Source organism: Chinchilla lanigera, unplaced genomic scaffold (assembly GCF_000276665.1).
Source record: "Chinchilla lanigera isolate Chin_1 unplaced genomic scaffold, ChiLan1.0 scaffold00053, whole genome shotgun sequence".
In the NCBI taxonomy this organism is placed as follows: domain Eukaryota; kingdom Metazoa; phylum Chordata; class Mammalia; order Rodentia; family Chinchillidae; genus Chinchilla; species Chinchilla lanigera.
This window is the reverse complement of record NW_004955454.1, coordinates 10,139,438-10,165,796: the sequence shown is the minus strand read 5'-3', so window position 1 is coordinate 10,165,796 and position 26,359 is coordinate 10,139,438. Positions and strand designations below refer to the sequence as shown.

The 26,359-nt window shown below is 36.9% G+C and overlaps 1 protein-coding gene across 3 annotated transcripts in view; it reads right to left on the bottom strand.

Moving 5' to 3' along the window:
* Positions 1-26,359, bottom strand: part of Sntg1 (syntrophin, gamma 1) — a 741,266-nt gene that overhangs the window by 274,078 nt on the left and 440,829 nt on the right. For all 3 annotated transcript variants that reach the window (XM_005396048.2, XM_005396049.2, XM_005396050.2), the window contains one exon: positions 790-843. In XM_005396048.2, the coding sequence (XP_005396105.1) occupies positions 790-816 (27 nt within the window). In that variant the 5' untranslated portion in view covers positions 817-843. The remainder of the gene's footprint in view (positions 1-789; positions 844-26,359) is intronic.

Genomic DNA, 26,359 nt, shown 5'->3' with positions numbered 1-26,359 from the left:
TATACAATACAATAAAATGACCATCTCCTAAACATTAATAATATTTTTTTATTTCTCTACCATGGGTAATGCAGTTATAGTTGTTTTGTGGGAAATTATTTATATAGAATGCAAAATATTTTTAACTTTTTAAACAAAATATTTTCAACTTTTTATCTATGAATATTTGTATTTTGCCTTAAGAGTGAAAGGAATCGTGTTTAGTGAAAAAAAGATAGCCTTTCTTCATCAGATGGAATGGTTATGTTCCCCAAGGGCCCCACATCCACACGCTATTGAAAGGTACACTTGAATGGTCTTTAATATACTGGGAAAAGCAATATATCACTGTAACTTCTACCAAGATGTGATGACAGCTCTACCAAGAGTCTAACCTCTTATGTATTAATACTTACATAACTTTGAAAACCTTAGATAAATTAAAAGCACAAATTAAAGGATTTTGGTGCCAAAAGTTATCCTTAGATAACTTTTAATTTATAATCACTTGTGTGAAAAGAATTCCAACACTTTCACTCCCTGAAATCTACAATGCATAGGTGATCGACAGGAGTGCTTCAGTTATATTATATATATTCCAGTCTTCTGAATGAAAAAGCTAAAAGTCCAGACTTCCCCAGGCATGTTTTGTTTTCTAGCTTTGCAGAAAGAAAGCACAATCTGGAAGTGAAATGAGCCCATCGCTCATCCTCTGCCTAGAGCAGAATTCCACCTGCAGAAAGTGGGGCCAAGTGTTTCTAGCTTATAATGTGTTTTAATTATGTGAAAAGCAGAAGCCATTTCACCTACCTCCTCACAGGCGGTTCTGAAATCCATGTGCTATGGCACCTCAAAGGAAGTGATCTGAAAAGACAGTAAAGAGAAACTGTTTAGCACATTATCCAGGATAGCAGAGGACACTGCAGCGTGTAAGAAATTATGCAGCAGCTGCTATATGGAAACTGTTTACTAACCACCCATGGGAAACAAGAACTTCAGGGGAAGTGACAGAGGGAAAGGAGGGGATGAAACAGCCTTAGTCCTCGGCCATGTGGAGAGCAATCATGCTGTAGACATTAACTGGGAGGGGAAGGTGCCTTTCCATACACCGCTCCACGTCTGCAGGGCTTCACACAGGACCTGCGAGGCAGTTAACCTCTTCCCTCAGGCGTTTTCTCATTCCCAGCACTCATCTTGAAAGCTGTGTTTGTGAGTGGGAAAGAAACTCCAACAAGTGTAATTAAAAGTTGCCCTTCATCTGGTTCTCTCTTGAAAAATGGTTGACCAATCTTTCTCTTTTTAATTCAAAACATGCATGCATGAATAATTCTCTCTGGGACCTAAAATTATATTCACACTAGTATGATGTGGAGACGCAAGCTATTTATCAGAGTATGTAATATAAAGATAAATCAATGTGTGTGATATCATACAGATATTCACTTAGGGAACTCTGCAATACCTAAGCGATGAATATAAATTTAAATCACAGAATAAGATTTTTTTAAGAAATTCTTTTAGAGAGCTTTGTTTCATTTTAGGATAGATATAACAAAAGTAAAAGTTGTCACACAAATTGATACTCTTGTTCTATAAAACTCTACCCAGAGCCAAAATATAATGCTTATCTAAATGAGACTTCAGAGTAAAATATGTGATGAGTTTCAAAATAGAAAACTGTACTCCTCAAATATCAGTCCTTCTCTCAGCCTTGGGAAGGGTAAACCATTTTATCCCCCTCTGTCATTTGTTTGTTATATGAGACAAAAAATGCTTGATCAGGAAAGTGTGGTAAAATTGAGTGGGAAGTGTCACCCAAGCTGTCACTGTGTGGATGGATTATTACTGCTGGCTCTGAAGGAAAAAAGATTGGCCATTTTCAGTAGTAACAAACATGTCATATAGTAATATATGAAGGATTTTCCCCCGGTAAGCCTGGTGGACTGTGAATCTGATTTTACTTTCATTAAATTAATATGGTTATTCCTTTAATCTGGAAGTAGGAAATTTTCAGTATTTATTAACTATATAAACACAAGAGATCTCTAAAATGAAACTGCTGGTTTGAGTAATTGACCATAGAAGTAGATCTGAAGTTATTAACCAGTTACCTAAACTCAGCCTCATATTTAATTTCAGATGCTAAATTTAACGTTAGTGTATACATTTTTAAAGATGTGATTACTTCATAAAAGTATGACACATTTGAATAGAGGTTTTATCTGTGACATTATCATTTGAGCCATTCTCTTTCTTAAAAGATTAATCTTGCATTTAAAAGATTAATATGAGATTGAAAACATTTTACTTACTAATTTTACTTATTAGGTACCACAACGAATTTTTTTGTCCTTTTTTTTTTTTTTTTTTTTTTTTTGAGACAGGGTCTCACTATGCAGCTCAGGCTGGCCTTGAGCTCACTTTGTAGCCCAGGCTGGTCTCGAACTCACAACGATCCTCCTGCCTCAGTCTCCCAAGTGCTGGGATTACAGGTATGCACCACTGTGCCTGGCTACAACCACAATAAATTTTATAGCTACAATAACACTAATTTTATCAATGCCAAATTTAAACACTAAAATACATAGAATTATTTAAATTTGTTAACATTTTTGCAGTAATGTTTAGATTTACATAAAAATTGTGAAAGTAACAGTTTTTGTAGATTTCTTCTTTATTTCTCTTACTATTAATATCAGTGGATGGTACATAGGTTGCAATGAAAGGCGTATTGCTGCTATACGGCTACTGTTTAAGGACATAACTTTATTCATATTTTCTTTGCTTTTCGCTAGTGTCACTTTTTCTTCTCCCAGATCCCACCAGAGGCACCATATTATGTTCAGTCACCTTGTCTCCTCCAAGAGCCTCTTGGCTGTGAACAGGCCTCCAACTTTCCCTCTCTTTAAAGAAATTGGAGTTAAGTGTAACTGGTTAACAATTTGCATATTTTCTTTCAGTGTGATTACTCTAATTTTTTTCATACTAAGCCTGGAGTTATAGATCAGGTGGGAAAACACAGACTGAAGTATCATTTTTATCCCATGCAACTGAGGATACACACTGTTAATGCAACAACACTGCTAACTTAACAATGAGACAGAAGTAGTACTTGTCAGATTTCTCCACTGGATCTGTATTAAACTGAACATGCATTCTCAACGATGTCCCACTTCTAATATACAAATCCATGTACTGTTCCAATCTCCCCTTGCTTACTTATAAATGCCAGACTGGACAATGAGAAACTCACTCCCTGTAACTTCTTATTAAGACACTCAGCTGTGCAATTGCAGGATATGAGAATAGCCATATCAGCATCGAAAACTCATTCTCATATGGTGACCAACTATAGCAACTGTAGTAGTTTAATCTTTCCTCTTTAATCTTACAGGCTGCACACAGTACCACAACTTTTCATGTGAAATTGGGGAAGGGGCTCAGCAGTGCAACTCTTGCCTAGTATGAGCAAGGCCCTGTGTTTGAACTTCTTATAGTTTGTGTTTAAATGTCCCCCAAAGCCTTGTGTCATCATAGGTGGGGCTTTTCCAGAAGTGGCTGGATCGAGTGTATGTGATGCTGGGATTAAGGATGTATGATTACTAAATTAGTTCATGAATTGGTTTGGCAAAGTTCTGGGTGTGGATAATGGGAAGACACACCCTGAGTGTGAGTGCTACCCATCCTAAGGTACAGAGAGAAGGCTGCTGGGGCACTTGGTGCTTGATGCTTGCTTTTTTGCTGCTTTGCTGCCCTTCTGCCTTCTCCCCATGATGAACTGTTTTGCCTATGCGATGCCCCTCTGCCACTCCACCCATCCACCCAACTGTGACCTGAAATCTCTAGAAACTGTGAGCTCAATAAACCTTTCATCCCTTCACTTGTAGGGGTTGGATATTTTGTCTCAGCAATGAGAAAAGTAACTAAGACAATCCCTGGTACTACACACACACACACACACACACATTATGCCAAGTCTAGTGATAAATGAGGAGTGGCCACAAGCTCCCTCCTGATTTCCTTCCCATTGCGTGACGAGATCCAAGAATCCCATCCAGCCCCAGAACGATACATCTGGAACAGACCTCTCCCAGTGACCCACAAGAAGACTGGACAAGGCAGAGACTTTGCCTTTATTTTGAGCAGAGATGCTCGAGTCACACCACAGGCCTCTAAGCAAAATGAATACTGCATATTCATGGTGGTCAGCTTTACATGCCAACTTGGCTAAATTAGGATATCCAGTTATTCAATCAAATGCTAATCTGGATAGTGCTGTGAAGATGCTTAGTAGATGTGGTTAACATGTTCAGTAAGTTTGCTTTAAGAAATGGAGATTATTTTCACTCAGGTGGATGGATTTCTGCAAGTGATTTAAAAAACCTTGAAAGAGGTTTCTCTGAAGAAGAAATTGTATCTCAAGACAATAGCACTGACTTCTGCTTGGGAATTTCCAGCTTACTGGACAGTTGAAAGTTGTCAAAATTGCTAGTCATCATAATAGTGTTAGCTTCTAAATATGTACTACAGATTCCCTGGAGAAACAGACAAATACAGGTACACACGGATACAGATCTTCGAATCAGGAGTGGTTTTAAAGAAACAGAATCCTAAACATGAATTTGTAGACAGGATTCTGGGTTTCAGAATTGATTGTTGAACCTGTTTAGGTTCAAAGACACTAGAGACTACTTCTAGATTAATGAGAATATCACTAAACAAGAGCTAAGAGCTTTGAATTTCTAGCTAAAACGCTGTATAAATGATGTGACTGCTTTTATGCCTGTCTTAAAATAAATTCTAATCTCTTGTAGGTGCCAGACTGGGATTTTTAGACATTAACCTCAGAGTCTGATCCTTCCGGGGGCTGAATTACATCACAAATTAAATCCCCATTCTCAGAGGGTATCTTCAAAGAAATTGGTTAGGAAGAAACAGGATCTTAAATATCACAATGGAGCATTATGTGAAGACTGCAATGAAGGTGGGAGGATTGAGCCTGTGAAGGCTTCTGAGCTCTCCCTTTCACTGGGGTTCTGGTCTCCACTAAGTGTTTATCCTGTAAGACAATGTTCAGTGTCTTCCAGATCAAGCCGCTGTGCCCTTCTTCACATCCATCCCTGCAAGCAGACTCAAGTCCCCAAAGGACCCAAGCTATTAGGCACAAAGTTTGACCCAGGTGGTGGAAGAGACTTCAAAAAGATTGAATTTTTTTCAAGTGTGCACAGACAGAATTCTAGGGAATATGTGGTCATGGATATTAATGATGAAAAATTATGATGGAAAAAGTATAGGTTTGGATCAAGCTAAATTTATTGATATTCCTTCATAAGAAGAGATTCTGGATTTAATGATGAGGCACTGGGAAGAACTCTAACAGTTTTCCCAGTCATTTTACTTAAATATAAACCCCAAATACCCTACATTAATTGATACTGAAATGCCTGAATTGTCTTGAAATATTACAGAGAAAAGCAGCAAAGACTTAAGCGTATTGGAACTTTAGAAAACTTGTATCATAAGCAAATCACTCAGTCACCTTGGAAAGATTCGGCGGACACACCTTTAATATGATTGTGAGGAATAAATGTGCAGAGATACTAACACTGTCAAGGAGCTCTCTAGTCACTTTCTTCTGTTAGGTGTAATGTACAGAAAGAACGGCTGCCCCTGCCCTCGGGTCCTCATCTGCAGTGCTACTATTGGATCCTGGGATGCTGGGCATGACTTGGCAGCCTGAAATCACTAAAGACAAGGAAGAGTTACATTAACTGATGGCAAGGTCAAAGTACTCGTCAGAGCAATTTGACTTTGGGAAGTATAAAATACGGATAGTTTGATTATTTGCATCAAAAGTGAATTACTTCATCTTTATAAACTAGAGTTCTAGGTTGAGTGAACAAAAGTCTAACATGAATCATCAAACCCACATCACAGTCACTCAATGGTTTCCCTGTCCTTAGATCTTTCACAGACTCATGTCCTTAAATAAACAGGTTTGAATATGTACTGGTTCCCGTTATACATTTCTGATCTAATGGCCTTACTTGCAAAGGGAATAAAGGCTTTATCAAGAAGCATAATGCTAATTCCACAGAACTGGAAGTTAAAATGCTATTTTAATATTGTAATTTTGGACTTCTTACACCTCTGAACAAACACATGAAGAAGGAGTTACTGGGGACTGGGGTAATTTCTCTCTCCCTCTCTCTGTATATGTTTATATATTTCTTTGTATAATATAAATATGTATTATATAAATATATTTATATAATATAGAACATATATATTTCTTTTTTCTTATCTCCCTTGTTAACCAACATAAGGTTTACTAATACTAGATAACTTTGCATTACAGCATTTAAATTATAGCACATCAAAAAGAATGAACATTTCTCAAGGAGTTTGCATCACCATTTGGGGATGGGTTAGTATTTTTATTGCATAAAGTATACTTGTAGCATGTTAGTTCAGATTTTTACTGTGGTCTGATATATATCTGGAAGTTAAGTAGTTTTAAGAGATGTGAATTGTGACTAGAGCATTGTGTTGACAAGGGGTAGACTGTGGGGATTAGTTGATATGTCCACTTTGAAGCACAGTTCTAGTGATTCCATCAAAGATCAATCAATGTATTTTTGTGGGAGTATTTTGTAGAAATGTTATAAAGCTGTATGAACTCCTACCTATAAATTCCCCTCCTGCCAGACTACCGTATACATTTTAGGCTTGCTCGCCCTAAGAGAACCCATTCCTTGAAATCAATCTGTTAAAAATATGTGCATAACTAGAGAGGTACTTTACTAGTTCTATGTATGTCCTGAATCCTGAATGATAAAATTTTGTATTCCTCTGAAATTTTGTTATATTTTGATAATAATTGACTAAAAGAGCACATTTATACATATTTTTGAAAATGCAATAGAACTAACAATCACCAACAAATTCAGTAATGTGTTAAAGTGCAGAAATAAGTTTTGCACTGTGTAACAATTTCTGTTAATTATGGGCCATGTATGATATGGTGGTACTGTAAGATGATAGTCTCTAGTAACAGTGTGAAAGTACATTTTATGATATTTGCACAATGATTAAATCATCTGATGATGCATCCTTTGAGTAAATACCTATCTTTATGTGGCTTTATGTATCTTTTAAGTAAATACCTATCTTTATGTGGCTTTATGTAGAACTATATTTCTAAATTATGCTATAAAAATAATAGGAAAAACAGTTTATTTTTAGCTGATTGACAACATATTTTAGTGAATATATTTCTTGAAAATTGAATGTGTTCTCATAAAACAAACAAAGCTCTTTTTCAGCTGAAAGCACATTCTTTTTCATGTAATTTATTTTTTCCAATTCACATTGGAAGGTGTTAGGGGTTTCTCCCTGTGTGATTCTTTTTAAAGTAATTGACGTATATTAAAATATGAGCAATACAAGCATAATTCCCAAGTGTTTTCACATTTATATCCAGAGATAAAGAAAATATGATTATGATTTCTTGTTATTTAGCATCTTTATCATACATTTTACTAAAATAAATGTAAATTTCCTATAGAAATATTTTTTTAAAAACCTTACTAGTAATCTTCATCATTTAAAATATGGAGATGAAAATAATCATGTGTTATGGTTGATACATTGTGTCAACTTGAGGAGTCTAGAGGTTTGGCTAAGTGACTCAGCAGGAAGCCAGGGTGCTTACATTGTATATATCCTGAGCCTGTGGAAGAGGAGGGCATGGAGATTATGTGAGTGCTACATGCCCCTTAGGTGGGGGAAGCCTATTTACAAAGTAAGGCAGGGAATGAAGCTGCTTGTCTCCATTCCTCCCTTTTGCTCTGGCTGCTTTGCTGTTTGGCTGCCATTCCCTGCTTTGCTCTTGTTGCTTTGTTATCTTCTGCATCAGAGCCAGCCAAGTATGGACTGAAACCTCCACAAACTGTGAGCTAAATAAACCTTTCCTTCCTTCATTTTGGGCGTTGGGTATTTTGTCTCAGCAACCAGAGAAAAGTAACTAAGACATGCATAAGTAGCATTGCTGAATGATGTAATAAAATTATCTTTAATGTTTGCAAAATCACAACACTGTATCCAATACTGTATACAAATGTGTCCTCTGCTGTCCTTGATGTATTTAGACTGCCTGTGACTATTTCTGGGATAAATTACACAGCATGGAAACCAGGTAGCCTCAGGAAGCTTGTCCTACTACTGTTTATAATAATCAAGCAAACAATGGTGACAGTCTGCATCCTGATCAAAAAAATTGAACTTGAACTTGAACACTTCCTGGCTGCTCAGGGTGGTTCAATTATATAGTGTGGATCATCTGCCTTAGGCTCTATCAATAGATCATTCATCTTAAGATTAAATCTAACACCAAAAAGCAACAGAATTTATTATCATCAGTTATATTAGAAAGAGAATCTTTTGCTGTTGATTAACTTACATCTTCATAACCACAATGTGGAAAAAAAAATTAGCCAAATGCTGCAAAATTCTTGCACAGCGAATACAAAGTCATACTACCCTCTCTTGTCAAATGATTCATTTATCAAGCAGCTGATGAAGATCATGTACCTTTGTAGAAACATGCGTGAAAAACACTTGGAAACTAAATCAGCAGTTATGTAAAATATAATAGAATGTACTGGTTTGATACTCAATAATAAAATGGATGTACAAAAAGAAAAAAATATAATGACAAAAAAATTTGGATTAAAATTATTTACATACTTTCCAGAATGCTTTACTTGAAGTGTCTAAATTTTGTCTAAAATACTCTGCTTACTCTGAAAGTTCAGTTCACTGAAAGTAAAAATGTTATCTACAGAGTTTACTCTAGGCAAAATTATGAAATGTGCAAAATTTACTTGAGTATCCCAAACCCAACTGGGCTGTATATTCTCCATGTGAATTCACATCTTTAAGTTGGACCTTGACTGCTGGGAAAAAAGATTAATTGATCCCCACTCCCCTGCAAAAAAAGTTTGTTAAATCACTAGGATTAACAACATTTCTCGTCCCTTGACTTTCATTTCTTTGGTGAAACTTCTGGTCAGTGTGTACCTTGGACACTATTTATAACCCTGCCATCTTTTGATGTGGATTAGGGTGCACATTGCTTTTTTTTCTTAGAAAATATGATATGATAATGGATTAAAGAAGACAGCAGTTGGCTTCTTGGTCCTGTAAAGGTCAGTACTGAAAGCAAAGAGGATTTTAAAGCATTTGGAGCCCACTCTTTCTGTACTTTACTTCTATGTCAGCCTTGAAATATGTGATGTGAGAGTTCAGATCTTCATTCCAGGGCATAGGAAGAGAAGCCACTCCATTTACATCTTGTTCTTGTTACAAGATCGCATGTAGCCACACTGGGACTTGGCAGTGGAGTGCTCCAGGGGAGAAGCCTGTGACCTGCTAAAACGCACACCCCAGAATTGTGAGTATGACCCCTAGTCCTGCCTCTAGGGAGCCCTTTGCCCAAAGTCACCCTGGTCATTTTAAAATTTCACATTTGTTCCTTCAAAAGAGGGACACTCCCCTAATTGACCTTGGTTTGTAGGCTAAAATTTTTTAACCAATCAACATGATTGTCATGATCAATGTTGTTGTGTAGATGTTTATTTTTAACTATGCAATTTTAAGAATATGCTGTAAAAAGAACTCTTCATCAAGCATCGGCGCTTACAGAAGGAAGAAATTATTGAAATTTATTAATACATTATAACCAAACCCAGTGGGCCCATCAAGTTAGAAATAAAAGAAGATGTGACATATATGCTTAAAGGAGCTCTGCAAATGCTGCAGGATGCTTTGTCTTTGCAAAATTATATCCTCTTCCAAATAGAGAAAATGGATAAAACACCCGAAATCATGTACAAAGTTGGTAAACTTCTCCACATGCAAAGGAGCGAGTGAACAGCAGACACTCATCAGTATAAATATTCATGCTACTTCATATTCAAAATTTTCTCTTCCATTTTCTCCCATAGTTTTATTGATGATGCTGTGGGCTTCTCTGTGTTTAGATTTTACCATTTCAACATGTCAAGGAAGCGACATACACCTAATTCCCAGCTCATTTTCCCCCCAGTTTCCCTAAATATCCCCAAGGTCTGGCTCCATTATAGATATTTTTTGTGGAGATGGCCTGGGAAATTCATAGCTTGAGGAACTATTCTGGGTGTGATCCTGGGTGCATGGTTTCCAACCATGACTGGAGTGCCCAGGCCAGGTCTACTTTCCTCAAAACTTAACTCATTGTCTGGCTAAGCAGCCATCAAATGTCTTCGGGGAGCTGGGGATTTAGCTCAGTGGCAAAAGCGCCTGCCTGGCAAGCGCAGGGTCATGAGTTCGGTTCCTGGTACCAGAGAAAAACCAAAAAAACAAAACAACAACAACAACAAAAAATGTCTTCTGGATGGCTTAGATCATTCCAGTCTCTCCTTGGTACAGTCTTAACACAAGGATGGTATCTCCAATGGTCTGATTTTCAAGGTATGATGTCACTTTTATTTTAAAGTTGATTATTTTGTTGTTACTTTGGAATAATTTCTGCTAGAGGCACACACTGGACAGTAAGACCTATACCTCCATTGTCCTTTTCAGCAGTTGTGTAAGGAGGTTTTGTCTTTGAGCTATGCAGTTAAGGGAAGCAAAAGTGGTAGGAGTAAAGAGCTCAGTAGAATTAATCAATGTGTGTCACTTACAAGAGAAGTGAAGGTGAAGGGAACTATAAGGTAATGTCATATTCTTTTAAAACCCAGGGGCAGCCAGTATTTTCACTATGTATTTGTGAAACAGGGATTGTTGGAGGCAGGGAAAACAAATATCTAATTTGGTGATGAGTCAGACAGAAGCAGGTCCAGCATGGAAGATGCAGGGCTGCAGTCGGGCAGCTATCCTGTACTGATTGACTCACTGATGTGTAAATCATGTACTTAAATGATCCGAGTCACAATATCCTCTTCTATCCAAAGAGGAAAATTTTCACTGACCTTTTTGAAAAGAGATTTAAAGTTGAAATGAGATACACTACATGTAAGTAGTTTGGAAATGCGTATACATTTTTGTGACTACGGAACTGAAGAATATTTTTGCCACTACAAGGAAGACAAAGTAGGATGATTTAGGAAAATTAATAGCCCATTCTAGGATATATAAACCCTCAATTCTAAATGAGAATAAGGCTTAATTTTTAGCAATTGCCAATTTGGTTACAAATATAAAGAAGAGGGTGCAAATGACCTACATAGTCACAATTGTGGGAGACTAGAATATGCCTCCAGAAAACAGGAAGGGTGGGTGAGCTGAAGACAATTAAGTAGAAGCAGATGTAGGAAGCTCTGTGTCCTCCCTCTATTGGGCCGAAAATAGGACATGATTTCCAAGGACAAAGGTAGCATTACACCTCCTTCTACTAGGGAAAACAAAGGCTAACCACCGTATTCAACTTTAGACTATCACTGGTCTGAAGATTTTCTGAAGAATCTATATAAACAAGCTTTTCTAACTACTCTTTATCCTCCACTTACTCACCTTTTTCCTTCTAAATCACCGCCCATATAGAAGCAAAATCCTTTTTCTTTGTCTTGTGCCTTCTCTAAAACTCACCGTTCTTTGTGTAAGATGTTGTAAAGCTGGAATTCTCTGAGAACTGCTCACTCCCTCTACACGTGAAATATACCTGTCAATGAACTTCACATTCTTTTTCTTCTGTTAATCTATCTTTTGTTACAAGGGGTCATTCCAGCTAAGAAAATAGTGCAATTACTTTTTTTCCCAGACTCTGTGATATAAAATTCCAGTAACGTATCACACATGAAGAGAATTTTGAAGGCCTATCATATCTTGCCCTTTTAAAATGGAAGTAACATTCAAAAACTAGCTCATGGTAGGACTGTAAAGTTGACACACTCCTTGTACTTAAATACCAAACCCAAAGAGCTCCTTCACCCTGGGGTATCTCTTCTTAACCTTTATTGTGGTATGACTCCTCAGCTCCCTTCCCCACAGAAGCTGCTTTCCATCTGCCTTTGCATTGGTCTCCTCCACTTGGCCCTTCTACAGATTGTATTTGTATTATACACACACTCTTGACTCTTCAAAGTTCTGAGGCTAGCCACTATGTCCTCCTAACACTGTCCCACCACTGAAGCACTGCAGCCACTGGCCCCTGAACTCACCCAATGCAGCCATGTGCTTGACCAGGATCTGTTGGCCTTTTTTTTTTCTTGGTACCGGGAATTGAACTTAGGACCTTGCACTTGCCAGGCAGGTGCTTGTGCTGCTGAGCTATAGCCCCAGCCATGTTGGTCTTAGGATGAAGATGCAACTATCTGAGTCCGTACAAGTCAATGATGGACCACTGTATAAGGAGCATGCATTTCAGAAATTTTGTTTTATAACACATCTTTCTACTGTACATTTTCAACCATTCTGTGAAAAGGAATTCCTTTTTACAAAATAGGGTCAAAACTGTTCTGCAGATATTTGTTACTTGTGTGTTAAAATTTTATTGTACACTAGTGCAACAATATGTTGCTTACACATGCAGGTCTGATTTATTTCACTTATGAGTATGGTCTCCAGTTGTGACCATTTGCCTATAAAAGCCTCCAGTTTATCTTTCTTTATAGCTGAGTAATGTTCCATTATATAAAAGTACCACAATTTTTTTATCCAGTTCTCAGTGGATGGACATTTGGGTTGCTTCCACAATTTAGCAATTACAAGTTGCGCCACTATGAGCATGGGTGCACACAGATCGCTGTGATATGATGTTTTCAGACCTTCTGGGAAAACACCCAGCAGGGGGATAGCTGGGTTGAATGGGACCTCTAGACCTAGTTTTCTGAGGAATCTCCAAACTGATTTCCACAGTGGTTTCACCAGTCTGCATTCCCACCAGAAGTGGAGAAGAGTTCCTATTTCTCCACAGCCTTGCCAGCATTTGTTATTGGTTGACTTCTTAATGCTAGCCATTCTTACTGGGGTGAGATGAAATCTCAATGTCTCAATAGTGTAAGAACCTGAAAGAGTGAATAAAAACTAGGAGGTATAATAGACATTGTGAAATGGAAGGAAAATGCTCAAATGTAAATGGCAACTGGGGTATGAGAAAAGAGAAGGGAAAGAAGAGGAAATTATGTATGTATGTATATACAGGGTAGCTAACATAGTTGTATTACTCTCTTCTATTGCTTTCCTAAAAAGAACAATTAATGATTACTTGTTTGATCAGTCTTGCACGTCTCTATTTGTTTTCCTGAGAAACAATTTTGAAGATATCAATAGATAATACAAAAACCATTGCTAATTTCCTCCAACTTTGTCTGTAACTCTGTGTTGTTTGTATTGTTCTTATGCTAGTTTGTAAATGGATGTCTGTTAGTTAATATGCTTTCCTGCTTTTATTTTTAAAATAAATTTTAAAAAACTGTGAAGGGGGAAGGGTAGTTGTAGTTGAATGACAGTTGGAGAAAAAAAATTTTCACTGTAGTGGGACATTTACCCATCAATACATTGATCACTATTTCGTCCCATCCAGGACACATTAGACCTTTACTTGTTTTTTTAACCTTTCAGTGCCTGCATCATCAGAGTTTGTGACTTTTGCTCTTCACCATGAAGCATTTTCATTTATGTGGAAACAAAGTTCCAATGTAGAAAAAGTTTTCCATCTTCTAACTGAAGACCACCAGGTTATTTTAGTTATGTCTTTAGTTATGGAGTGCTGTGTTTCATTTAAGTGCTATGTAGATATCCAATATGAAAAATACACAGATCCTGAGCAGTTCACATTAGTGCAGGCATGAAAAAAAGGCTTAGGTTATTCCTGTTTGTCTTCTTTCCCAATGAAAATTAGGCCACTCAGTTTGAAGCCTGGAGCTCCTCTGACCATACTTTGAAGAGGATTCAAATACAGAATTACCATGGAATTCATCACCCTATGACTTAGGTACTGGTCCAAAGACAGGTCTGGCATAGACGTGTCAAAATGTCAATACCCTAGGCGGTCTTTGCTGCAGTAGAACTGTCTACATAAAAATGCACTGTATATGCTAACAGATAAAACATATTTATGTAGTAACAATAATCTGAGTTCTGTGAGCAATTTCAAACTAAATTTGAAAGTTCTGATATAGTTTTGTTAGAAAAAATTTACGCTCACTATGATTTTTTCCCTTCGTTCCCAAAAATTACAAATCCTAAAAATCTGACAAGTTGAAAGTTTAGATATTAAAGAAACAAAACTTGATTATACTATTTCAAAAATATTACCAAAGTTTCCTTTAGAAATGATAATTTTACAAGCATGGCTTCAATACAAAGCTTTTGGGTTAAACATTAGTGGTAATTTTTTTTTTTTTTTTTTTTTTTTTTTTGTGGTACCAGGGATCAAACTCATGACCTTGTGCCTGCCAGGCAGGTACTTGTGCCACTGAGCTATATCCCCAGCCCTAAGGTAATATTTTGATAGATATTTGATCTATCTTTTCACTGAAATAACTCATTTATGAAATTAAAGAGGGAAATGCATTAGGAAAATGTGATAATACTCATAATTTCCATGAGGAATTCAGGCATGACTTAACTCAAAAAGTGTTGTATGACTTAAGGAAAGCCAAAACCTTAAAAAAATGAGGATTTCATTCACAAAGTTGTTTCATTCATAAAACTGCCCACAGCAGAAACTGAGTTATATTTCAGAGAAATGTACCTTAAAATTTACATGCATAGTAATCACGGTGGAATATGAGAACATGCAGACTACCATTTAGCTGCTCTCAAACAAGAGGTCAGGCTCCCTGGAAATGATCACAGCCCATTGATTCGTTAAGCAAAGCCACAGATTATCAGTTTGCACCCATGAAAATTTAAGATTTAACTGATAAACAAAGAATACTGAAATATCTAAAAGATGGTAAAAATGTGGTAAGGTAGTATTGACAAAACACTTTTCTTTTATATCTTTTACCCTTAAAATAGGTCTCCTAGTAAGCAGAATATATTAACACTAATGCATGGATATTTTTTTGTTTGTTTGTTTTTTTGTTTTTTGTTTTTTGTTTTTCTCCGGTACCGGGAACCGAACTCACGACCTTGCGCTTGCCAGGCAGGCGCTTTTGCCGCTGAGCTAAATCCCCAGCCCCATGGATATTATGATTGACAGTAGGAAAAACAAGCATTCTGCTTAATTTTATATGGAAGAATATTTTGCAACACTGTTTGTCAGTATCTAAGGCAGGCTACTTCATAAGGAAAGGAGGTTTATTCAACTCAAGAGTTATGGGTACTCAGGAACCTGCACTTGGTGATCTGCCTTTGTGGTAACAGAATCAGAAGGTGTTGCAGAGTATCACACAGCAGATGATAGGAATTCTATGCATGTGGACGGTGGTCTCTCCATTTTCTTACAAAGCTGTCAGTATTCAGTCATGGGAAATCTACTCTGATGAGCTTATCTAATTCTAATCATCTCCTGGAGGACCCACTTCTAAATGCTGAAGTTGGATTAAGTTTCTACTATCTTCTTACCTTACTATGGAGATTATATTTATTGGGTGACGTATATACCTAAACAGGGGCACTCTTAAAATGTAATAATAAATATTTAAGATAAAGAAGAATAATTGCATGGTGGAAATAATCAAAATAAATCACTTTTATAATCAGTTTATTAGTCATTATGCCTCTTAATATCTCAATTTATGAATCTATCAAGTATGTTCCTAACCAAATTAATAGGTGATACAATGGTAAAGCTAGGCAAAGCCTTCCCAATCATTTTTAATCCAATCTTCTTTTTATAGCTTTGAAGAAAAAATACCCAGAAAGTGTTACGCCTTTCTAAGCTTTCTCAGCAATATGCCCAAACTTTCACACAGAAATCAAAATTTTCAAACCTAGGAGAGCTATCCATTGCATTGTGACGCTGATATTTACTGCAGGGATATTACGCTGCAAGCACAGTATTAGCATAATGTGACATAGGAAAAGTGATAAATTACAATCTATCTCTTTTGAGAAAAAGTAAGTATAAACTTAAGTTTAGCAGGGAAATACTACACAGGATAGAACACAGGCCACTCACTTATTAGCTACAAGAAACTGGAAACTTATTTGAGTTCTCTAAATATTAGTTTCTTCAACCATAATTTTGAAGAAATCATTTCTATCGGTGAGGTTAAGTCGGGAAGAATGCAGTGAGATAACATATATGACGATCTTAGCAGAGCTGTCTGCACACGACAGGTATTCAGTGCTGGTAGTGAGAAGGATATATGTGTTAGACAGTCATCGATTCACATAAAAATGTCACACATCTGCATATGCTTAACTCTAAGATGGCATAAATAACAAAATCTGTCTGAACTCGTGTGTATCCAGAGAGAATTCATGGGATAAAATCAATTCCTGAAGACTAAATATAGAGAAATCTTAGCTTTGGATCTTTATATCTCGTCTCACAAAGCAGAGCCTGAATCAAAAGCTTAAATGAGAGGAGTCCCAGAGAACAAATTGAGGTAAAGGGACCGGAAAGGGAGGAAAATAGTGGAAAAGGAGAGTTGCCAGGGTAGCTCGCAGAGGAGAGGATACTGCCTACCACAGAAGCCCGCGGCAGTTTGCCCCAGGATCCCTGGAGAGGCCGCACAGATGTCTAGAAATTCTATCCTGAGTTCAGAAAGTTTTTATCTGTGGGTCTGACCTATTAGGCAACAGCTCACTGTTGGTAGTGAAGCATTAAATTCCTCACTTCGGAGTGGAAGGATGCAGTTGAGGTAATGAGTCGGAACTACGTTTTACAAATTTTTATCTCCAAGATTGCTGGAGGGGCGTTGAAAGCTCATGAGGTCAAGAATAGAATTCTAGCACAAACCCTACCAGCACGATCACCATTTCAATACGAATGCCAGGAACAACAGCTACACTAACTAGGGCAGCGCTATGCTATATCCGTGTCATTCAAGTGCACTCTTCCATTCAGGGCTCAAAGCAGGAACGGGGCACTACTGTTATCTTTCCTGTGTGGATGAGAACACAAAAACACAGAGATTTTCAACAATGTGTCCATCTCACAGCACTAGGAAAGGTATCAGCAATGTGCCCGGTTTACAGAGGTAATAAAAGGCTTAAACCCCAGTTATCTGGGGCTGCATTTGCATCCACTGTATTCGTGGGTCAAATTTAGCAAAAGTTAATTGGAAAGAGGGACAGAGCATCCACTGTGAAGAAAAGGTCTGAGCCAGTACACGGATAGAATGAAACAGCTGTGGAATTACCAGGTCAGTTGAGGTAGAAGGAGGAAGCTTTTTGGCGATAGTTATTAAGGCAGACAGCACCATGTTTGGTGATTTTTAGAGGTGTGTATATTTTACAAAACTTAGGGTGACAGCACTGTTGCCTTAATATGGGCTGCTATTAAAACAATATCACATTCTGGATAGTTTAAAAAACAAATTCCTTAACCTTTGGAGGTTGTAATCAGATTTACAATGGAAGTCATGTTTCTCTCAGAGACACATTCATTATTCCTACATGATGAAATGTGACAAAATGGAAAACATTGCAAATATGCATATATTACATTTCTATAATAAAGTACACAGATTTTCAATTTCAGTAAAGTTTAGAAATGATTAAATAAAGAAATGTAAAAAATATAGAGAAAATAAACTTTTCCAATAATGGAATTAGAGGTAGTGCTAAAAAATACAACCAAAGATGTTTTTAACATCAGTGAATCAAAATCTTTAACTGTGGGCTTTGCAAAATGTAACAGTTATTGCAAACAATATTGCCACATGCAAAACACAAATATTTTCAGTGCTGCCAAATATATTCTGATAAAGGATTCATTTTGGATACATAGGATCAAAAACAATTTTTCTTTTTATGCTGGTTGAGGGACACATAACTATGTTGTCACTCTTTCAATTTGTGTTTGAAATTGAGTTTCATGCATGAAGGCTGATGTACACATTGTGAATTTTTTAAAAAGTTTCTTCTGACACTGATTGCCTTATGAGATTTCCAAATCACTTTCATTTGTCATTTGATTCTATTATGCTTAGTACTGAGATTTAGTAGCATTGGTTGAAGTTCTTCAAAATTTCTTGAATTATCAAATTCATGTTTTTCCAGCCATTTTCAATGGTAAATAGATGAAAGAGACTGATCCCCTACACATACAACACTGACTTTGAAACCAGCTGTACCTCCCAGATACAACTTACTGTAGAGTATCGCACACCCTTACAAAATCATGTTTTAACCAAACTGAAAGTTTATTGTTATGGCTTAACATTAGTCACATGAAAAGGCAGTGCTACTCCTGACTTTAACCCTATGCAGATGATATATATAAAAATATTTAATAAAATAATTTGTATCTATCAGATAAGCCACAACCTCCAAATGATTAAATTTCTGGGGGCTGGATGTCCAACAGGTATGTGCCTGCCCAGTTGTTTACTGGTAAGGCATTTTAATTTTTCATAGAGTCACTTTCTTGTTGTTTCTTCATGTAGTAAATAGAGAGAGAAGATCATCTCTCTTGTGTCTCCTGGGAAGGGAACTAATCTAATTCATGGGGCTTCTACCTCCATGACATAATTGTCTCCCTAAGACCTGATCACTAGATACTGTCAGTTTTAGGATCAGGCTTCAGTGTATTGGGGGAACACAAAGACTCAGTGTGATACAGTTCTGTGGTCCAGATTAGAGGGCTCAAGATTGGAATATGAAAGTGAAGGTGAAGATGCTCCTAAAGTTCGAGGGGTGAGGACATTCATAGAGAAAGGGCACTGGTTGGAGCCATGAAATGCAAGGCCCCGCGATCCAAGGATAAGAAGGGATAGGTGTAATCTGTGGTCAGAAATAATACAGGCCAGGTGACCTCACAGTCACTGTCACCATAACTAGAGGCAGATTTAAGGACATCTCACTCTAAAGAACAAATAACCTTTAGGAGCAAGTATATTGGTCTGTTCAAATATATTTTAACTGTATATTTAGCCAGGATAAAAGTATAATGCCTCATGTATATTAAAAACCTATACTTTTGAAATGAAATTTCCATTTATTATCTCTTTTTTTTAAAATAATCCTAAAAAAGTAGGCATATCTTCTAGAGTGAAGGAAACTTATATCACACATTTTAAACTACTCATAGAATTTTATCGTTATATGTATATCCATTTAATCACACAGAAAAATGATACACTTATATATATATCTAATTCCAATAGTTAATTTGGAGTTCCCATGTCACATTTTAAATGTTACTACGGAGAACTATTTGAGAAAATATGATCACTAGACAAAGAGCGAGATTTCCTCAATTCAAATATGACCTACTATATTTGAATTTACAAAATTAATGTAGTATCTACATTTTGTGAAAACCTACCTGTACAGTTAAATAATGATAGCCTGAAATTTAATAATTTCTAACCAAAAAGAACTGTGCTTCCTTTATTATCATGGACAAAAAATAGCTTTATTTGTGTCTCTCACACTAGAATTTACGAAATGTTACATTGGAACGATTTGCAAACACACATGTAATGGTTTTTACTAACATTGACCATTTTACCTCCACCTATTGTCAGCAGAGAAAATAATAAAAGCCATTTAAGAGAAGGAATAGACAAATACTAAGGATTTCTTTAGTCTGTGGGTTAAAAGGCATTTATACGAAGGCTAAATGTTTCAATTTAAATATCCTCCTTGGGCCGATGGAGAGACACATCAAGTCATTTCCAATACAAAACTAGTTACTTCTACACCAATTGTTGTGTTTACCAGCTACCTCTCAAGAACTCTTAAAAACTGTCACACATCTGTCAGACCAAAGTCAGAAATATCTTCTTCCCTTGGGATATTCCAAGAGTTTCAATAAAATTGCCAGATAGAAGACATTTAGTGAAAGCAAATCATGACAATCTTCTGTTTTTAGATCTTATTTGAAATGGGAAATGTTAATTTAAAACCATATATGTATCTTAAAAGAAAAAGAGGTAAAAAGTTAATGACATGAGCCAATTGACAGTAAAGAAAATCCTAGACGTCACTCTGCCACAGTGAGAGATCCTGAACAAGGTAACATACAAGAGTGTGAAGCGGGAGAGAAATGTACTGGAGTAGTGTTTGGATGTGAATTTATCAATAAATTATTATAATTATTATAATTATATAATAAATTATAATTATGTGATGTTATATCACATAATTATATATAATTATTATAATTATATAATAAATTATTATAATTATGTGATGTCTTAGATTAGACCCATGGTAATGACAAAGAGAACACATATATAAAGATGTGTATAATAAAATGATGAATCAAAGCATGTGACTACAAATGCTGAATGAAATAAAAATGTAAGAAAACAAAAAAAGAATAAGATATACCGAAAATAATAAAATAACACTAGTAAGTCTTTCTGTATCAGTAATTACTTTAAACATAAATGGATTATATTTTCTATTGGAAAGATGGCTGAATGGATTATAAAACAAAATTGAAATCTATGCTATCTACAAAAACTCTTTTTAGATATAAGAACACATATGAACTGAAAGTGCAAGATTCAAAGGAGATATTTCACATAAATTATCGCCAAAAGAGGGCAGAAATGGCAGTACTTATATCATAAGAATTAAACTTTAGACACTGTCAGAAGAGATGAAAAAATCCAATATAATAATAAAAAACAAAATGGTTAATTAGTGAAGATATAATAGCTACAAATGTAAATACACTTAACCTTAGAATACCCAAATATATGAAATAAATATTGGCAGAACTGAATAGAAAAACAGATATAATAATAGTAGGGGATTAAAACACCCTGATTTCAATAGTGGTAGGTAAGTCATTGAGACAGAAGATCAACTGAAGTGTTCAATGATATTATAGGCAAATTTGACTTTAAAGAAAGCTGCAAAACACTTTGTCCGACTCGGGACATCCATGAAGGAACCAGGCCTGAGTCTTCTCTTCTTGTCAGCTGACCAAGTAAAAAGCCTGGGAGAACGTCGGCTAAGAAGAAGAACTCACTGCCCTCAGAAGGAGATCCCTAAGCACTTGATTCAGTAATTCATCTAACCTTTGCCTTCAGCATCTGCTTAGGACCAATCACTTATTCACTTGACCTTGAAGAATGAGATAATTTTTAGTACATGATAGGCAACACAGGGCACACGGAAACTTTGGCCAGTGGCTAAGCATTCTGTCTCTATGAAGATTCAGTAGTAGATTAAGACCTGTTTCTCAAAAAGGCGTTAGTTAGCTGTAATGGATGGCTGAGCCTCATTCTAACATCCTGAGGATATAGCAGCCTGCCAAAAGCAGGTCCAGACATTTCTAATTTACTCAACGCGAGCTGCCTTCTGGTTCATGTTTTATTCATCCAATCAGCTTGTTAAAGCCCTTCCTAAGTCCTCAGCAGAATCTCTACTTAGTGTGCTCAGCTAGAACCAACTTTATAGTCCTTCTACTATTACCTCACATCCTTAGTCTTTCCTCACAGAATTGCTGGAATCCTGCTTGCATACATTAGAAAACAAGTGGTTCTTGCAATGTAGCACATGTTCTTTATGTGTCGTAACCTGTCCTCTCTCCCCTCTGGCATCTGTTGGAATTTGAATCCCTTTTAGGTACAATAAGAGGGGTGGTGGAGATGCACTGTGGTTAAAAACAGCATTCCCTTCCACAGTAGCTGCCTCAGCAAAGGAGACCACTACCACCTCAGGTATGGAAAACGCTTCCCTGTGTGTGGACAGAGTTCTCCACTGGCAAGGAAAATCCATCAACATTTACGGGTTCTGTGGTCATACCCGCATTGCGGTCTTCCCTTCTGTTCTTCCTCACTCACTCAGGATCTCATTCCTTACCAGTCAGTGTCCTTACTTTAACAGAGAAATACCCGGAAAGGCTGCGAGTTTAGCTTATGTTGTAATTCAACCAGGTCCAGGGTGATATTCTGCTTTCCACTTTCAACAATCTCAGTCCTGTGACTGAAAGAGATAAGTGATTCCTTCACAGCATCTTTAGAAATGTTCAGGTTGCCGGGCATGCTGTAATCCCAGCACTCAGGAGGCTGAGGCAGGACGATCCTTGTGAGTTTGAGACCAGCCTGGGCTACAAAGTGAGCTCAAGGCCAGCCTGAACTGCATAGTAAGACCCTTTCTCAAACAGACAAAAAAAAAAAAAAAAAAAAAAGAAAGTTCAGGTCATTTAGGCAGTACTTCAGCTAGGAATCTGAACCCCTGAGTGAATCTTTTTCCTTCTCTATTCAGAGTATCCAATTGTGTTATTTTACACACCTGCATTGCCAATTCATATCATAGATGATTAGCATCCTCTTACCAGTGGAATTAGCACCATCAGCATCTTTGCATCCATCCAGATTAGGGAGCCAATTCCAGAGACAATTCAAACAATTTATTCTTAAAATTCTGTTTCTGTAGAATGACTCTTGGCACCAAATCTACATTAATCAGATTGTGATGCCATAAGGAATAACGCAGTCTGGGTAAAATAAATGATAGGAAAAAAAATGCATTCCTCACAGTCCTGGAGCCTGGCAATGTAAGATCAGGTGCAGGTTTTGATTTCTCATGAGAACTCTCTTCCTAGCTTCCAAATGACTTCCTTCTCACTGTGTTCACCGTGAAAAGGAGAGAGCTTTGCTTCTCTTCTTCTTGTAAAAGGCACTATTATTAGCAGACAAGGGTGCCAGACTTATGCCTTCATTTCCCCTTACTATGCCATAGAAACTTTATGGTCAAATGCACTTACACTGGGGGATACAGATTCAACATATGAATTTTGGAAGGACACAACACAATTCACAATACTCAGCCCTTGGGACCAAGCCCACTGTTTTGTATCAAAATATGTTTTCCACATAAATAACTCCTAAAGTTTCATCTTATGCCAACACCAACGTCATAGACCCTATGTCTCAACTAAGTACAGTACTGCCTAAATTCAATATGGATGAGATTTGAGGTATAATTATTAGGCAAAGTTCTTTGGCAGTTGTGAACCCTTGAGTCAGGCTAGTTATGCCTCCAAAACACAATGATATATGACTGGCATAGGATAGATGCATGCATTCCAAATGGGGAAAACAAAAGGAAGAAGGAAGTAGTGATTGGTCCCAAGCAAGTAGAAATCCAAAGAAAATTTTTCTTGTATAGTAAGTCTCAAGAATCACTCTTTCGGCCAGATGTCTTGTAAGAAAAGTGGCCCCACCCCCGACCCTTCTCTGTTAAGGCCTTCCTTTGTGAAACCAAATAAGAAACAAATTGCCTTGCTGCTCATTCTACAGGAGGAGTGATGATCTGGTGATATCTAACCAATATTAGATGTTGTTCTCTTTTCTTCAAAAATAATGTAGCCCAATGGCACTATGGCTGAGTGTGGTAAAATGCAAAATCATGAAAAGCTTCCGTTACTTCCTCCCACTTTCTCTCTTCCCCTTAGTGAAAAATGGCAGCATGTTTCTAGGACCCACAATTCATTTCTCCTCTGTTCTGCTAAGATGGCTGGTTAAACTCCACAGGCACAGCCATGATTTCTTTATTAAATATTATTCAGCAATATTATGGCTTAGATATCGGATTTCCTCCAAAAGCTTCGTGTGTTCAGAGGTGGGACTTTTGGAAGGGGACTGCATCATGGGGCCTGACCTGGCATGGTCTGTCTTCTTCTCTACCTCTTCCTTTTTCTCTCTTTTCTTCTTGGCTAACATGAGAGAAGGTTTCCTCCCTAGAAGACTCATCTACTGTACCACTTCTGCATCTGAGATAGCAAACCATGCTCTGAAACTTCAGAAACTGGGTCAAAGTAAATCTTTCCCCATTCTAATTGTGGATGTCAGGTACTGTGTCCCAGCAACAAGGAAAGTCAGAAAGATAAGTCACATTGGCAATGTCTTCTGCAGAACACATAGCACAAATAGTCTGGCATTTTCCCATATATTCAAGTTCTGAGTTCTTTTCTGTATAACAAGTCCTTCTTTAATTCATCTACCTTTCCTTGTGATTTATTATAAAAGGAAGGGAAGATCCAAGTCACACTTTTAACACTTGCTTAGACATTGCCTCTGCTAAATATGCAATATTCTCACTTGCAAATTCTGCCTTCCACAAAACAAGTGGAAGAATTTTGTCTTTTTTTTTTTTTTTTTTTGGTTTTTGTCCGGTACTGGGAACCGAACTCACGACCTTTTGCTGCTGAGCTAAATCCCCAGCCCCAAATTTTGTCATTTTCTAATAAGGATCACTTTTTCTTCCCCAATTTCCAATAAGTTGTCATTTTCATTTAAGACTTACCAGGGTATTGTTTAACATCAATTTATTTTACAAACAGTCTATCTTCATGATTTTTTTAGGTTTTTTTTTTTGGAAACAAGAATTAATCTCCCTTTCTAGCTCTCTAACTTCACTGAAATGGCCTACAATGTGCATATTTTAGTCAATAATGTGCATTGGTGGTATAGTGTTAAGCATAGCTGCCTTCCATATTTTAGTCAATAGTCTTTTCCCAGCAATTAAGGCTTTTTTCTGCTGTTCCTCTCAAACCGCAATCAGCCTCGCTACATTACCCAGTTTCCAACCCACTTCCGCAGGTTTAGGAATGCGTTCCACCAGCATTCCACTTCTCCTGACCAGTATCTGCACTGGTTATGGCAGCCACTCCCAATCTTTTGGGCACCAAGAACCAGGACTGCGGAAGACAGAGGAGGGAGGAGTTTATTCTTTTCCTTATTAGTAGATGTTCACAAATTATAACAGTTGCATTCCTTGGTGCTGACATCACAATGTCAGCTCCACCACAGATCATCAGGTTATACATTCTAACAAGGACTGAGCAAGCTAAGATCCTTGGATGTGTAGTTCACAGTAGTGCTCCCATGAGGATCAAATGCCGCCTCTAATGTGAAAGGAGGCAGAACACAGGTGATGATGCTGGTGATGGGATACAGCTGCAAGTACAGGTGAGGCTTTGCCAACTGGCCCACTACTCGTATCTTGCTGTGGAGCCTCGTGTCCATGGCTCAAGGCTGAGGACGCCTGGGATAGGATTCTCCAGAGAAACAGAGCTAACAGAAGGCTTTGTGAGAATGTTCTCTCCGTGGGGAAGGTTCAAATTCTCATTCTCTTATTGTATGTTAGACACTCAATATAGCAAGATAAAAGTTCCTCATTCCTCAAACACTGGGGTGATAAACATTTTGTATACCAGACAGTAGTCATGCCAGCTAACTGTTTGAAATATAGCAAACTGGTTAGTTTTTTAGAAAAGCAGGAAATAGTGCTCACATCAGGCAGCCAGTAGCACATCTGGATTTTAAAGACATTTTTGCAACACTGCAAGAAGAAAGGTTTCAAAGGGATTTATGTTAGTAATTAGAGACTAATAAGCTTTTGAAATATTTCACGCAATGTAAAATGAACAAACAAGAACCAATTGTGCTTTACCATTCATAATTTCTGCATATAAAATTTCTTAATCAAGTCATGATGAAGACCCCATAAAACAGGCTATTGAAATAAATAACACAATAAATTATTGAAGGAACTGGTCAAAGTAACTGAATTTCAATTTGTTACATTCGTTCCTCTAATCTCTGTCTATAAAACATTAAAACAAAAGCATTTATTTACTTATGCGAGATTTTAAAAACTCATAAAACTAAGTAAAGCACAAATGCTTTAGGTCAGATACAGCAGTTTTTCTATTGTTTGACTAGCAAATCTGAAAAATAATGATAAATGTTGTCCATGTGCATCTATTGGAACAGATACATGAATGTAAGATACAAAGCTAAACAGCATAACACCAAAATAAGAAATATAAAAGTGAACTCATCAGACCATGGTTTCTTCTATATTTGGTATTATTTTATCTCACAGGTCTACTTAAATAATTATTATATTGTGTCCTTCTATTCAACTATTAAAATTATGAAGATCTCCGGTACCAGGAACTGAACTCACGACCTTGCACTTGCCAGGCAGGCGCTTTGCCACTGAGCTAAATCCCCAGCCCCAAAATTACGAAGATATTGAAAAGAAAAATCTAAAAGCTTTTAGAAATCTAGTTTTAGAAATCTTTTTGATCTCCATTTTTTTTTTTGGACTTTTTCTTGACCATCATGTAAATACAATTTAACTTGAAAATCAATTCACCCTCACATGCAGAATGAAGTTCTCATAATCATGTAGAAACTGCACAGTACTAGCCTAAGGTCTAAGATGAAATAAGAATTTAATAAATAGGAATTATGGTTATGGATAGTGGAAGCATTTGTAATAGTTACAATAAAGTGAAACTTCA